At 46.8% G+C, this 13,950-nt stretch overlaps 1 protein-coding gene across 1 annotated transcript in view; it reads right to left on the reverse strand.

Moving 5' to 3' along the window:
- The window catches only part of LOC143423559 (glutamate receptor ionotropic, kainate 2), a 72,377-nt gene that overhangs the window by 11,258 nt on the left and 47,169 nt on the right, over window positions 1-13,950 (reverse strand). The window contains exons 3-4 of the mRNA XM_076894966.1: window positions 2,501-2,656; window positions 1,197-1,408 (exon numbers count right to left, since the gene is read on the reverse strand). Of these exons, the coding sequence (XP_076751081.1) occupies window positions 1,197-1,408; window positions 2,501-2,656 (368 nt within the window). The remainder of the gene's footprint in view (window positions 1-1,196; window positions 1,409-2,500; window positions 2,657-13,950) is intronic.

A 13,950-nucleotide genomic window follows, 5' to 3' on the forward strand; every position in this document is an offset into this window, starting at 1 on the left:
CGCATCGCATTAATTACATTTCCTTCCTGTCCCCGTTTTTGCGCGGACTTCGATATAAAATCGTGTCACATCCGAGGCATCGTAGATCCACGCGGGATAGTCATCGCGTACGCGCACATCCTTCCAATTACCATAGGCATTAACCAACAGCGGACGTTTTAATCGTGCAATAAAAGTCGGGACGGCAAATAATTCTTTACACCCGGCCCGGTCGTTCGTGGACGATTTTAATTAGACTTAATCACGGTCCATTCGAATGGTATCAAGGTATTCCCCTTGTTCCTCCGGCGCTGCGAAAAGGACGGCGGAATAAAAACTCATCCGGCGTCGTTAGCCGAAGTTCGGTCTTTGATCGCGCTCATTAGCCCCGACTGGTTTAATGCCGGGGCTACTTCAAGCCCGCTCGATTTGCCTCGTTAAACGAGTAATTTAAAATGCATCGAAACGCCAGCTGCCAGCTCGCGTCTACCCGTTCCATACCACCGCGACATCTTTCTTTCACGGGCCCGCAATTTTCACAACCGCGACGGCGAACGTAGAAAAGAATCATCCCGTTTCCACGTTATAAAGTCTACGTATTTGTATACAGCGCGAGTTGCCGCGTCGACGATCGACTTGGTACTCCGACGCGGGTAATTCCCCCGCGAGCCGTTCACCCCTCGCGGGTAAATACTTACGCGGCTACATCGACGTTTGCACCCGCCCCGATCTAATATTGTAACATAAATTCACTCCAGCTCTCTCTCTCTCTCTATATATATAGGCAGTTTCGTTTCGAGCTTTCGCGAGCCGGAAGTTTGCCTCGCGGTAGCGAAACGCGGAGGATCGCGGCAACCCCCTCGATTCCGTGGAACGATCAGCGCGATGGCGATTCGATTCGACGCGAGAGTACGGTGGGGAATTTTGCTCGATGGGAATTGCGGTGCATTGTGGCGCGGCGGAGTTACTCGGACGATGGTAGAGGAGTTAATGTTTTCGCTCGAATATCGTTGGTTCGCGTTCGAGGCGTAACTTGTAAATTTAGGTGAAATACAAGTGTGCCGCCCTGGATATGAAGAGCGGATGATTTCTTTCAAACGCGAACTGTACGACTGATTATACGGTATGTTCGATTGGTTTTGGTCAGCAGCTATGGCTCGAGCCGGTAATTAAATTTTGCGGCTTATTTCGAGGCGGACGGAGTAATTTCCGCTTACCTCGCCAATAATGTCGCTATCAGGGAACACGTTGATGGTCATCGGTTTCGGGTTCTTCGGCTGCGCGCCAGCGTGCACCTCCTCGTTCTGCCGCCAGAAGTAGTCGATGTGGGGCACGTTGAATCGCGCCGCGATGCTCGCGACGATTCCGTAAGTGTGCGGGCCTGAGGGGCCGAAAATTGCCGCCACGCCCTCCTCGAGGAGCTCGCAGACTGCAACGTTAAAGAGTGTTACACCAGGCTGGCCAGGTTCGGCAAATTGCATCGTGCTAAGCGCGCGAACGAGAACGGTCCACGGGATTGGCTGCGGTAGGAACGCTGCCACGTAAGCTGTTACACGAGGATCGCCTCGAACCGTGGCCAATACGTGGAAATCGCGACCCGATCAATTCCATGTGAACCATAAATGTAGTTGGGTACACGTGAACGTCGATTATAGCTCCTATGTATATCTGGATATTCTTTAAATCTCGATTCGCGAACTTATTCCTCCTTTTACGCGTGCTATGGTGATTTATTAATTTCTATCTGTTCTTGAGTCGAACAGTTGGTAAATTTGGAATGAAGAAATTGCAACAATATGATCGATCAACGGCGCAAGGTACGAAATACTGGAAAGCGTACTCGAACGCGAGTAACCTCGCAAGGGGTGGAAAAAAGGGGTGTTATATGAACATCGAGTCGTTTCGCGAGGCAAAACCGACCACTTCCGCTTTGTTATCGATCCAATCCCCGTTGCATTCTTCACGCAACAGAGCTCAAGGCGAAATTTATCGTAACGATCGGATTGGGGAAAGTTCAGCGTGCTTTTATCCGATCGCAAGAAAATCAGAAGCCGCGCCGCTCTTCGGACTTTGTTTGGTGGTAATCGGCGACGTCCCCTTCACAATTAATCGAGACAGCCACGTCCAAGTTTCTCGCGCAGGAACGACCGTATCTGTTCGCCCGTTAATTGGTTCATTAGCAGCTTTAATCATCCCGCCGGGTTGATTTTGCCTCACGCTCAGTTCCAACTTAAACAGCCCCGCTCACAAGTATTCGACTATCCATATTTATCATTAGAACACAATGGAGCGTGATTTTCTTCTGGAAATCTCTCTTCCTCGCGGATCTGGGCAAAACCAGATCACGATTTCGAGAACGCGAACTTCACTGTTCTTTCATTTGAAACGCGTTTATTTTATAATTACGCGTAAGATACAAAATTGTCGTTCGCCGTATCTTTAATTTTCCTCATCGAGAAAAACGGTCAAATACTTATGAGCATTATAAAAACGTGTATATTTGTTAATTATTCATACAAACCAGCATTAGCGGTTTTGAAGCTGTCGGTATTAACGTCTACCACCTTTATGGCCCCCTTCAGCTCGAACGCTGGCGCGACGTCCTCCTTTCTCGTGGCATACAGCGCGCTTTTAAACGCCGCCATGTATTTATCGTCGTCCGCATGGAAAATTGCACCTAACAACAATGGGAAACGTCACGTATTATTCCTTCGTCTCATGCTCAGCTCCCCGCCATTAAACTGAACCGAACGAAATGTCTCGATACTCCGAGGCTTCGTATTTCAGCTCTTCTAATGGTCGGATGGATGCAAAGTTTCGTATTTTAAACGTAAGATCGGATGGTTGGCGTTTCGAAGCGTTTCCACGGAGCTTATATCTAAGTTCGTAGTCCGCTGGCTCCATGGCGAACGTAAAATGGGAAGCTTGTTGCGTCTACGACAGTATTGTTGGCCGGATTGTACATAAAGAGCGGGAAGAAAACCAGTCGGACGGGTTGTACTTCGATATCAGCTTCTGAAACACTTCGGATATTAAGTTTTGCCATCGCGAAGGGAATTGTCCGGGCGGAACTCCTGCGGACAGTCGACCCGACTGGGAGACGGCGGATAATTAGAGGGAATGAAACTGGTGTAATTCCGTGTAGTTTACAACTTGATTATCAATTTTGTATCGGATGTCGGGACGGTCAGAGGAAGTTCTGACGCAGATGCGATGGACGACGAGAGCAATTCAATCAAAGGCAGGGCAATCGTCGCGCGTCAGGATAAATCAATGCAAACCCAAGAACAATCGAGTTGATGGTTCGGAGAACGATCCATCCAAGATCAATGGCAGTGTTGCGATTGTTCGTATCGAGCCAAGTAGAAATTTCGTCGGATCCATCGAATTCGTTAAAGAAACAGTTCGATCGATCGATCGATCGCAAATTAACCGTACGATCGTGGCTAATCTTCGAGGAGATTCTACACTCCCCAATAATTTATAGTAATCCCCGTTCTCAATGTCCGTTCAAGTTCTACCTCTTTAATCCTCGGAGGGCGGAGGAACAATTTTCAAATCCGTCGGTTAAAAGATCCTATTACCGGAAGACTGATTCGCGTGCCCGCGCAGAAAATCCTGAGAAAGCGGTTAACTCTTCATCGATAGCGTCAGAACCGGCGGAGAGGAAGTCGGGACGCGATCCAGCGACAAACAACACGGACGAAACCGCGGTGGACGATTTAACGCGAATTAGCCCGAGCTCTCGAGCGGCCGGATCGGATAAATTCAAGCTCCTCGTTCTTTTATTGCCGTTCGCCTGTACGTCTGCTGGATTTCCACCGGAAGAAGGCGATCTCGGTGGCGAGAAATTGTCCAATCTCGTCGAAGCCTCTGCCTTCGGTCGCGATCACGGCCAATCTTTCGCCGGCACGCTCGAGCGGGCTCGAAAGTCCTCCTCGTCCTAGTCGTCGCCGGCTGAACGACGACGAAGACGTACGCGAGAACCGGGAATCGACTCCGTGTTTCGTCGAACGGGAATTCGTTCGCGTCGCCGCGAAACGATCACGGCGTTTCACGCTCACGGAATTTAATTGGAAACGTCGACGATGGCTTAGCCGGCGGAGGGGTTGGGTGCGCCTTTAGGTGGTCGCGACGAACGACCAGCTGGAAGCGGAGGGTGCTTCGTTTCCTCCCTGCTGAAACTCGTGCGACTTAGCCGAAGCGAAGGAAAAACGTTTGCGTCGCCAGTGAACTATCGAGTTCCATTTAATGTTGTTAGAAAAATTGAAAACGCTCTCGTTTTGATTATTTTTCGTTCTTCATATATACGCGCTTGTATTATCGGCTATTTTTTAATGCATAAATCAACGCAATCCCGTCTGCTTTAAAGAACTTCAATTTTTTGGAAGGAATTTCAGTCGTAAATATCAAACATCCTCTCTCCATTATTCATCGAGCCTATAGCACGTTTCCTGGATATTATATGAAACGGTAATTTAAACGCTATAAAATTCCGCGGCGCGCAGCGTGAAATTTCAATTGCACTGCCCGATAAATCGCATTAAAAATAATACTGCGAGGTAGTACGGTACCGGGCATCGACGAGGATTTTTAAAACCAGGTTGTAATATTGAATTCCTGCGAATCAGAAGAGCGCGGTGTCATTCGTTTGTCGACACGCGCTGACAGATACAATCCTAGTAACAAAACGACCGGAGGACCAGATCAATTGTTCGCGTTCCTCTGATTTTATAGCGACTCTGCATAAATGCGTACAAAAATATTCGAGGTCGAATAGATTGGAAAAATGGGTGGTACACTTGATAGAAAAAAAGGGGGGGAAAAAAACATTAGAAAATATATGAAATTTTTTCGATCAAACGCTAGATGCTAATATTTCAATAGCAGATCGGGGAAATGCGTGGTTCCCGCTCGAGTAACATCGTGTTTCGTTGTACTGTGTATAAACGTTCTCGTTCGAAACGAATTTATTAAATCTACCCTTTGTTCTGTTATTTGCTGTTTCGGTACGACTGCCACCGAGTCCCGATTGAAATTTTCACACCGCTGTTAATTCGAGTCCATTAATCGAGGTAATTGCGGGGTTGATAAAAAATTCACAGGCAACGTTCCGCGGCATCGTTGCGTTAATATCGTTCGCGAAACGATATCTCGCGTTGAAAGGGACGCGGCTGGCGAAAATTCGGCAAATATTTCCCCCTAAAATATTTCATCGAACCATAGATTTTTCCGCTTATTTTATCCTTAATACCCCTGTGACGCGTCGTGATCGTTCCGCGCAATATTTCCCACCTCTTCCGTCCAATTTCATGTAAATCCGTCGTGAATTGCGAAAAACCGTGAGGAACATCGATCGTGGCGAACCGTCCATACCGATGTACAGCGCATCGACGCCGCGATACATCCCCACGGGCGCCACCGAAATCTATCACCGTTAATAATTAACGCGATGTTTAATGCATATTTTGCTATACTAATTATGCATTTGACGCAAGAGACACTTGCCCGAGTGTCACGCGCGCGCATCCGCGGGGCTTGCACAATGGCACCGACCGGACGGGATCACGACATCGGTCATGAAGATAATTTCTATCATTTAGAGAACAGTTATGGGATTAGGCGGCCAATCCCATCAACCAGTGGTCGAATCTCACTGATTGACAGCCCCTTGTATCACGTGTTTCATATCCATATTTAGCCACAGCTCCATAATCTGCCAACAACTGCGATGATTCGATGCCCACATTGGGATTACGCTGACAATAATGGCCCTTAACTGTCGTGAAATCGATAAGGAGCAACGAGGATACGGGGATCTTGAGTAACATCGATGTATTTAAGAACGACGGTGTCTCGCGTGGTAAAAGGACGCGATTTTTTTCCACGATTTTTAAATCGAGTAGTCCATCATCTTCAAGCAACTCTGCATCTCTCCATCGTCGACCTATCCAGTTCGACGTGCGTGTCTCTTGTTATACTTAGCATGCATAGGAATTTTCCCTGGCGAATACTGATATTTAAAACGGGAAATCGTGTCAGCCCCTTCGCTGAAAAATGTCACGGTACGTGGCTCGATGTAAGCGTCAACTAATTTTCATGGAGATTACAGCTATTGCAAAAAGCACCATTACGAGACTTACACGGCTCAACGTTGCCATTTCTAAATATAAGCCAGGTTAAATTCGAATATACATGATACACACGCATCATCGCGATAGCATATCCATTTCATGAAACTCACCACTCTATTCTCCATTAATTACTCGGTCCATTAATATATCACATTAAATTCATTGTATTGCCAATATTAATGCACCATTTGAACCGCATCATTTCCAGTTCGCATCTTGCGTACTTAAATCCATCGTTTCGTCGCGCGATCTCCAATTAAGCTACGTATTACACCGAATTCTCGAATTGATGTGTCGAGTCATCTTGACACCCGCGTCGCGACCTGGCGTTAATACTTAACAAAATGAATAAAACAGTGGGAAGAGCGTTCCGTTAATTCGTTCCAACGGCGGAGGTACACCGCCAATACGAGCCAATTAGCATTTATTTACGCGACGGTGTTGCGAACACACCGCTAACCAAGCGTCGAGCACGGGAAGAGTATAAATTCAGCTCGTATCTCGCCGCGGAGCGACGCTTGGCCGGGGTTGATCTAAACGGGGGGCAGCGAGGGTGTCCGTTGGATAAATCCAGATTTTCGTCGGTTCGAAAACCGTGTCCAGGGGCAGCGAGGGTACCAGCCAAGCCGCTTACCAGGTCTGCGGCGAATCGTGAACTAGCTGGAACGTCTTACCGCCCAGGAAATTGTTCCCCAGCGAGCGACGTTCAAGGAGAATTGTAATTGCACCTCTGTCGCGTACTCGAGATAAGGTGCACGGCATTGTGTCTCTTTGAACGAATGAAGCTCGCTGCTCTTTGTGCATGCACGGAGACGGGCGTGTAGGCAATTCGAACGATAAGGGAGCCGGTTGAATAATGGATAACTTTGTGGCAGGTTCGAACTTTTTGCGCGGCGCCAAGCGCCTCGTCAACGCGACCCGAGTAATCAACGGGTCAACGCGAAACATCGATGCTAGATGTTCATTAATTAACAGCCTGGGACGTTCTTGCGATCGTTCATCGTCGAGAGAATCAACGGTGGATTCCTCTATTTATTCCTTCTCGACGGTCGTAATCGTAGATCGAGAGCGCTCTTCTATCCTTTTATCGTCTGTTCCGCGCTTCCTTTGATGAGAAACCCGCGCGTCCTTCGAAAATGATTCCGAATGATTTACGACTGGCTGCCGTTTGATAGTAAATTGAATTTCTGCGAAGTCTATCGCGATAGAAAAGTGGCGCCTACGCGAGGAACCATTTTTTACGGATCCGCATTAAATTGTACGCGTGCTCCATGCCCCCGGATACCACTCGAACGAACGTATCGTTCGGTGATCGATCATTCCACTTTTTTTTTCCACTCTCTCTCTAACTCTCCCCAACCATCATCCCGCTTCTTCTTTTCGGACCGCCTTAATTCCACGATCGATCCAGAATCGTTGGGATCGTTTTTAAATCGTCGACGGATGATAACCTCCATTTATACGGAACATTTTCCACTCGTCGTTCATCGAAACCAACGACACTGAATAATAAATAATAGTGGATGTTAATAATTATAAGCGCATTAAATTCGTCCGGCGAAGCGTGTAATTTCGCCTAAAATCGCATTGCTTCTCGATCTCTCCGGTTGATATCAATCGGTGGTAGCGATCGTCCCGATCGAATTTGTGAAACGCGACAGAAAATTCGGCTAATTGCACGCTTCGATTGAACGTATTGAATAATTAAATACTTTTATTACATTATAATACGTAAGCCGTTCAATCGCGATGGACCGAGGTGGAATTACGTTAGTTTCAGTATCTCCGTTGCAGTTTCAGAATGCCAGATTTTTTATTATTTACACAATTGCACGACGATACATCGTTGAATAATAAATTGATCGGCTCATCGTGATTGTATCGATAAATGGCATGGAATGATTTTTTAAGAGCTTCATCCGTGCTTGGAAATCCAACGTTTGCATTAATTTACGAACGAATGCAATTGTGAATCTAATTTTTCGAAGCTTTTACGTTTTCTCGACGCAGGGAACAGTCGTGTTCGGAAACAAACGCCGATTTCTACGTTTCGCTGTTCCGTTCGAACGTAGTCGAGTGAGGCGAGCCACGACGACACCTCGAAACTTTTCCATTCGAAGGCGCGGCGCTTGCAGGCGCCAGTGTAATCGAAAACAGAGCGACGGCTGATCGATCTGACCTTTTTGTCTTCGCCTCGACTCTGCCGGCGAAAAATTCGCCCCGGCCGATATGGAAAATCGATGCTGCGGATGTGAACCGTATCCAGCTGGGAGAATCGATCGATGCATCTGTCGAGGCCTGAAGCCGTGTTCAACAGGTTTTACGGAAGCTACGTTTGTGCTTCGCGTATCTAGTAATTAATTGTCGGCCAACAATATGTGATCGAAATGAAATTGAAGAAGTGCGATGTACTGTTCACAAAATATATCGAAATCTGACGATATTATTAGAATGAACAGAGGAAATGATAAACGTAGAGGAAAGAATAGGGTGTACGAATATTTGAGTGCCCGAGGTTTGAGTAAAGTTTATCACGAACGCCAACTTTTGTTGAAAGTATTTGTCGAAATTATTTCGCGTGGAATATGGTTGCACGGTATTTGCACGCGATGAATTCAGACAGAGAAAACAAGCGTAATATCATTTCGAGGAGAAGCGTAATCGAATTAATCCCGCTGTTGTGCCGCTGTGTTTTCAGAAAAAACGGTGTTGCGAGGCAAACCTTGTTACACCTTTCGATACTCTGACCGGTCTAAATTTTTCTAATTTCCGTTCGTACGAAATATTCTCTTCCCCTCGTGTAATTCACCGCGTACAAAAGGTCGGAAAATAAAATAGAATAAAAAAGACGAACTCTCTACGTATAACAAAAAAAAAAAAAAGGAAAAACAAGGTAGCTACGTGAATTTACGGATTTGGCGCTATTTCACGCTCGACGAGACTAGAAAATCGTTGGGATTCTATTGTGCCTGCCCGTACGTCGCAACGAACCAGCAGCGTTCGTTAAAATGATGCTCAGTAATTAAATATTCCAAACATATTTTTCATTTCGTCTCTTTCATCCCTTCCCCTTGGCCGACTCGCGTCCGCTGCGTTAATTAAGCAGAATATTCGCACGGAATAATGAAAAAACAGAAGAAGGTGTTCCTCGTCGTGGAAGTGAATTGAATAGACGCGACAAAGCAAACGGCGAAACGCGAAATGGGATCACGCGCACCCTCGCCATCCTGATCCGGCCTGCGCCATCATTGATACGTTGCGTAAATGCGAGCGGCACTCGGTGTCACGGTTACCGCGGGTTCCTGTTAGTTTTTTTCTTCATTCATTCGCGGGACAATATTATTCGGTGCAGAGGGGGCGCGCTCGAGCGTCTCGAAAAATCGAATAATCGATATCTACCATGTGATTCGCCGTCTCTGTTATGGAAATGGGCCACATCCGATATCCCTGTACGCGTATACGTATTTTCTACGCGCGGCGGCAGCAGCAGCAGCTTCCGGTGGATACGAGCCTCGTTAAATCGATGCCATCTACCGATGAAAATATTTGCGACCGGTGTCGCAGGCGTTTGCCGCTCGAAACGTATATTTCATCGATTACTCGCTGTTCATTTGTCGCAGAAAACGGTCCACATTTAATTACAAGTAAAGAAACATCAGCGAGAGGCCGTGAAAAATTTTGATTAACCGGTTTAGTGGAATTCCTTCGTAAAATATGGGATGCCTTCTATATATTTTCGCGTTGGGTTACTCTGGACCTGAAGGATTTTCTAAGGGAAAAATCGGATGCTATGGATGGAGGTTTTTCACTGTTTTTAATATCGCGTCGCGCATCGATGGAAAACTAGCGAGCTGTTAAAAGGAAGAGCTTTACTGGTATCGAGTGCAAAGAAAACTTGGGTAGGAGAAAAAGATGGTGGCACTTTTGGTATAAAAATTTGCACGTGTAAATAAAGTTGCACAGTAACCATGGCACCTCGCACCCGCGACAATGTACACTTCACAACTGTTTTAATGGAAAGCGCCGAAGAAACTTCCACGCGGTTTTTCTACGCGCAGAAATAAAAAAAGGTACGAAGTAAATTTTTTAAAAGCGTTCCCCATTTTACACGGAAGACGCCTTTTGGAACCTCAACCTTTGCGTAGAATAATTTGTGGACCAAAAATCTGAAGGGTTATGCTAGGTACGCGAAGTTCCAAGGACCGTAAAAGCGAGGAAAGGTTAGCCGCACGGTCGCAAAGGCGCAATGCGGTTGCAGAACGCGAGGTATTGTTGCGCCTGATAAATAACCAACGGCGTCAGTTAATAATTTACCAGCTAGGCGTGTTTACGACTGCATTAAACCGAAACTGCATCGACTCCCGACCGGAAAGAGTTAAGGGCGGCCTTTACGGCACCGGCTCTCTTCTAAGCTGTAAGTACAACCCCCTGGTGACAGTACGAGCTAAACGGAAGTTCTCCAAGGAAATTGTGTCACGTACCCCGGGCGACTGCTCGTTTTTCGTTTTGGCCGGAGAAATTGAAAAGAAACGGACACCTCCCGCTGTCGCTGACGACGTTGACTTATGCTACTTTAACGCACTCGATGGAACGCTGCTGCTTTTTCGTTCGCGTGCCGCTAACGGCGATTGAGAAGCTCCGGATTTAGATGCTCGTGGAAAGTACTCAAATTCTGACTGCTCTCAACATATGTTTGTAAATCGAGTCGAAATGTTAAGCATGATTACGAAGTACTTTCGTTTAGTCTACGAGAAGTTGTGCAGTCGAGTTAAGCTTCAACTTCAAACTCAATTCTAATTTGCTCGTTATGGTTATTTTACTTTTGAGAATTGTTCAGGCAGTGTAATATCTCGAAAGTTATCCATGCGGGGAAATATCCTTTTATCTTCCCAAATCTCTGTTTAATTGTAATATAGATACTTCTATTCTCACGAGTACATGTGACGAAGAAGTGACAGAAACATTTGCTGTTTAAAGGTTGTAAAAGTTGTAAAACACTTGCGACAGCGAGGTAATACGCGAACTGAAACCCGGTCAAATCGTAGGCGAATTAGTTTCCGCGTGGCATTAGTCGAACTGCATATTCGGCCAGTGGTACTTTCCATTGGACGGAAAATCAAGTAAATAGCAAAGTCTCGGAAGCGAACGATATTGTCCCGCGCAAGCTCCTGTGCTTTCAGCTTTGCGCGCACTTCATAACTGCAGCGTAATTGTTTGGAAATGGAAATTATGAAAATTGGTAGCGTTATCTGAGCGAGTCGCGGCAGATTTCGCTGAGAAACTTTTAACTTGCGCGAAACTGCTTCTAGATTGAATTAAATAATCGATAAGCCAACCTTGTTTCGTGTTTGCACGCGGAATAATGAATTTGTCGTTGAAGCAATTTTATTAATAAGTTAGCAATTAAGAATGAGGCACGCAATAGCCTATTCGTATATTTTCGACGGTGATACGACAGAAACTCGTGAATTATTTCCATTACGTATGATTTTCAACGGTGAAGCGACGCTTCGACAGTGGAATAAATCGCATTAGTCGGACAGGTATTACAGGTTAATCGGCAAGTCGTTGCAATTTTGTTCGAAAAATTCTCACGCTGGTATTATGCAGATTGCATCACAGTATATCATGTTAAACGTACGACAGCCATTTTTCCGCGAAGCGTATCGGCTGAAACAATCACTACCGTCATCGATTTTCATTAACAACAGGAATCACATCGCTAAAGAAATCCATCAACGAAGCAACGCGTTCGTAAATCTTATTTTACGGGCAGAAACAGCGATTAATCAGAATTAAACAGGCCAGATGAAACCGGGGTCTGTTCTCTTTTAATTCCCAGAGAGTTTCGCAGCGGTACGTTGCCTGGCGTGGAAAGCACCGCGACGCGAGGGTGATTAAAGTCACGATCGCGTTTATTCTGGAAGTAGCCGGAATAACAGGTCGTCTAATTAGATCCGTGGCGCATAATTGTTGCTTTGTCACGATAGCGCGGACGAGCAACCGTGGCCGGTTCATTACACGTCCGGATAAGCGACGCGCAGGCCGTTCCTTCTTCCATCCCCGTTCGAGCCCTCGTTCTCCGTTCCGCTAAGTCCTTATCTGCGAGGGGATTACAGAGTTTCCAAGTCGACATTAGTCACCGTGTGTGGGAGAATCTAATCGAGAAGCAGGGCGAGTTAACGCCAGACGAGAGGATCAATCGCGCTGGTTTGACGAGCATCGAGCTGACGCTCGTCTCGTCGGACGAGACGAGAAACGGCGCCCACCGTCTGACAAGGGATGAAACGGATAAGGCGGAACAGGAGAGAGAATGTGATTGGGATTGGAGGAGGACCTCTGCGAGTTTCTCCGATCGTTTCGCGATTTCTAAGTGGAAAATCTTATCAATGAATTAATTGACTCGTCGCTGACGAAACACTGTCGAAGTCCTTCGTCTTTTCGCTATTAAATGTCTCGATAATTTGATCATCTTTGGGCAAGTTAATTCCTTTCGCGAAGTATGTTATACCTGCTCCACGAACAATGGTGCCCGCTATCGTCGTCGTGGCGAACGATCGTTATGCATTTCCAATTTCCGCCCTCTCGATTTTCGAATGTAAGGGAGCGTGTAAGTCGTTTATCGCGGGTGGCGTTTATTCGCGAAAGAGGAGCACGGGATTCGCTAATTCCCGACGAAATTTCGTTGTGATTGCGGTTTCGATCGCGGCCGAACGGCAGCCACGGACGCCCGCCCCGTCCCCTCGCGTCTTTATTGCCGGTCGGTGGCAAACAAAATTTACATAAGACTGTTAATAGCGGCAGATAATGGTCCGAGGCGGGTGAAGGGGCGCCCGTTGCCAACCGAGTGTAACCAGCTCCGAGTGTCGCGGCGCATTAAACCGGAGTTGCGTCTGCAGAAGTGCCACTTTAAGGTCTTAGCGGCGTTCACGACCGCCTTCCACGGGATTCTCGCCGCTGCCCGGATGGAAAACAAAATAAAACGCGCCCACCCTATTACCCTCGCGGTCCCGATCGTCGAATCGATAGCGCGTAATCGAGCGGAACCCGCCGCGCGCGCTGTTCACGAATGAAAAGAGGGCAAGCCTGGAGGGGTTGGCTTCTATGATTCGATGGATCCTGTACAGTCATTTCGCAGATTGAAATCGCCCGGACGGATTAAACGCATTAACGTCTTTATTTGCCAATTCAACCGCTTCTTTCACGTTCGTATCTCCTCTCGCTGGCTTCCGTGATTTCTCGATCGTCGTCTTGTATTGTACAACGTCTGTTCGACACTGTTCGAATCGTCACTGTGCAAATATAAGTTCGCAGACGCGCTGATAACTCTGATTAGTTTGTGAACTTTCCTTTCGCCAAATAAAATATGCGAGGCAGAAGCGTTCCCGCGTGAACAACAGGCATCGAAGCGGCCGAATTATTCGGAAGATTTAGCAAACAGCGTAACACTGCAGCCGAGCGTTACGCGAAAATTTTATGCACGGCACACGGAAACACTTGACCGTTCGCAATTGCCAATTAATCATACAATTCGGCCAGGACGAAAATAGCGTGACGCGTTTTAATGATACACAGCGCTTCAACCGGTCCGCCTCTTTATGGGCCGCACCGATCGGGAACGAAAAAGCAACAAACGTTATTGCCGCGGCGGTCGGGAATCGGGCCAGGAAGCTGGAGATAATACAATTCCGCATTAGTATACCGGCCCATTTAATGTTTCATCAATTAAAACGACATTACAATGGCACAAATTGTAAAACACGGCCGGTTATTATACCGAGCATGGCCTGCACGCGGGCGTGGCTCCCCTACGATAATCATCCACCGTTCTGTCCGC

The sequence above is a fragment of the Xylocopa sonorina genome, chromosome 5 (assembly GCF_050948175.1).
Source record: "Xylocopa sonorina isolate GNS202 chromosome 5, iyXylSono1_principal, whole genome shotgun sequence".
In the NCBI taxonomy this organism is placed as follows: domain Eukaryota; kingdom Metazoa; phylum Arthropoda; class Insecta; order Hymenoptera; family Apidae; genus Xylocopa; species Xylocopa sonorina.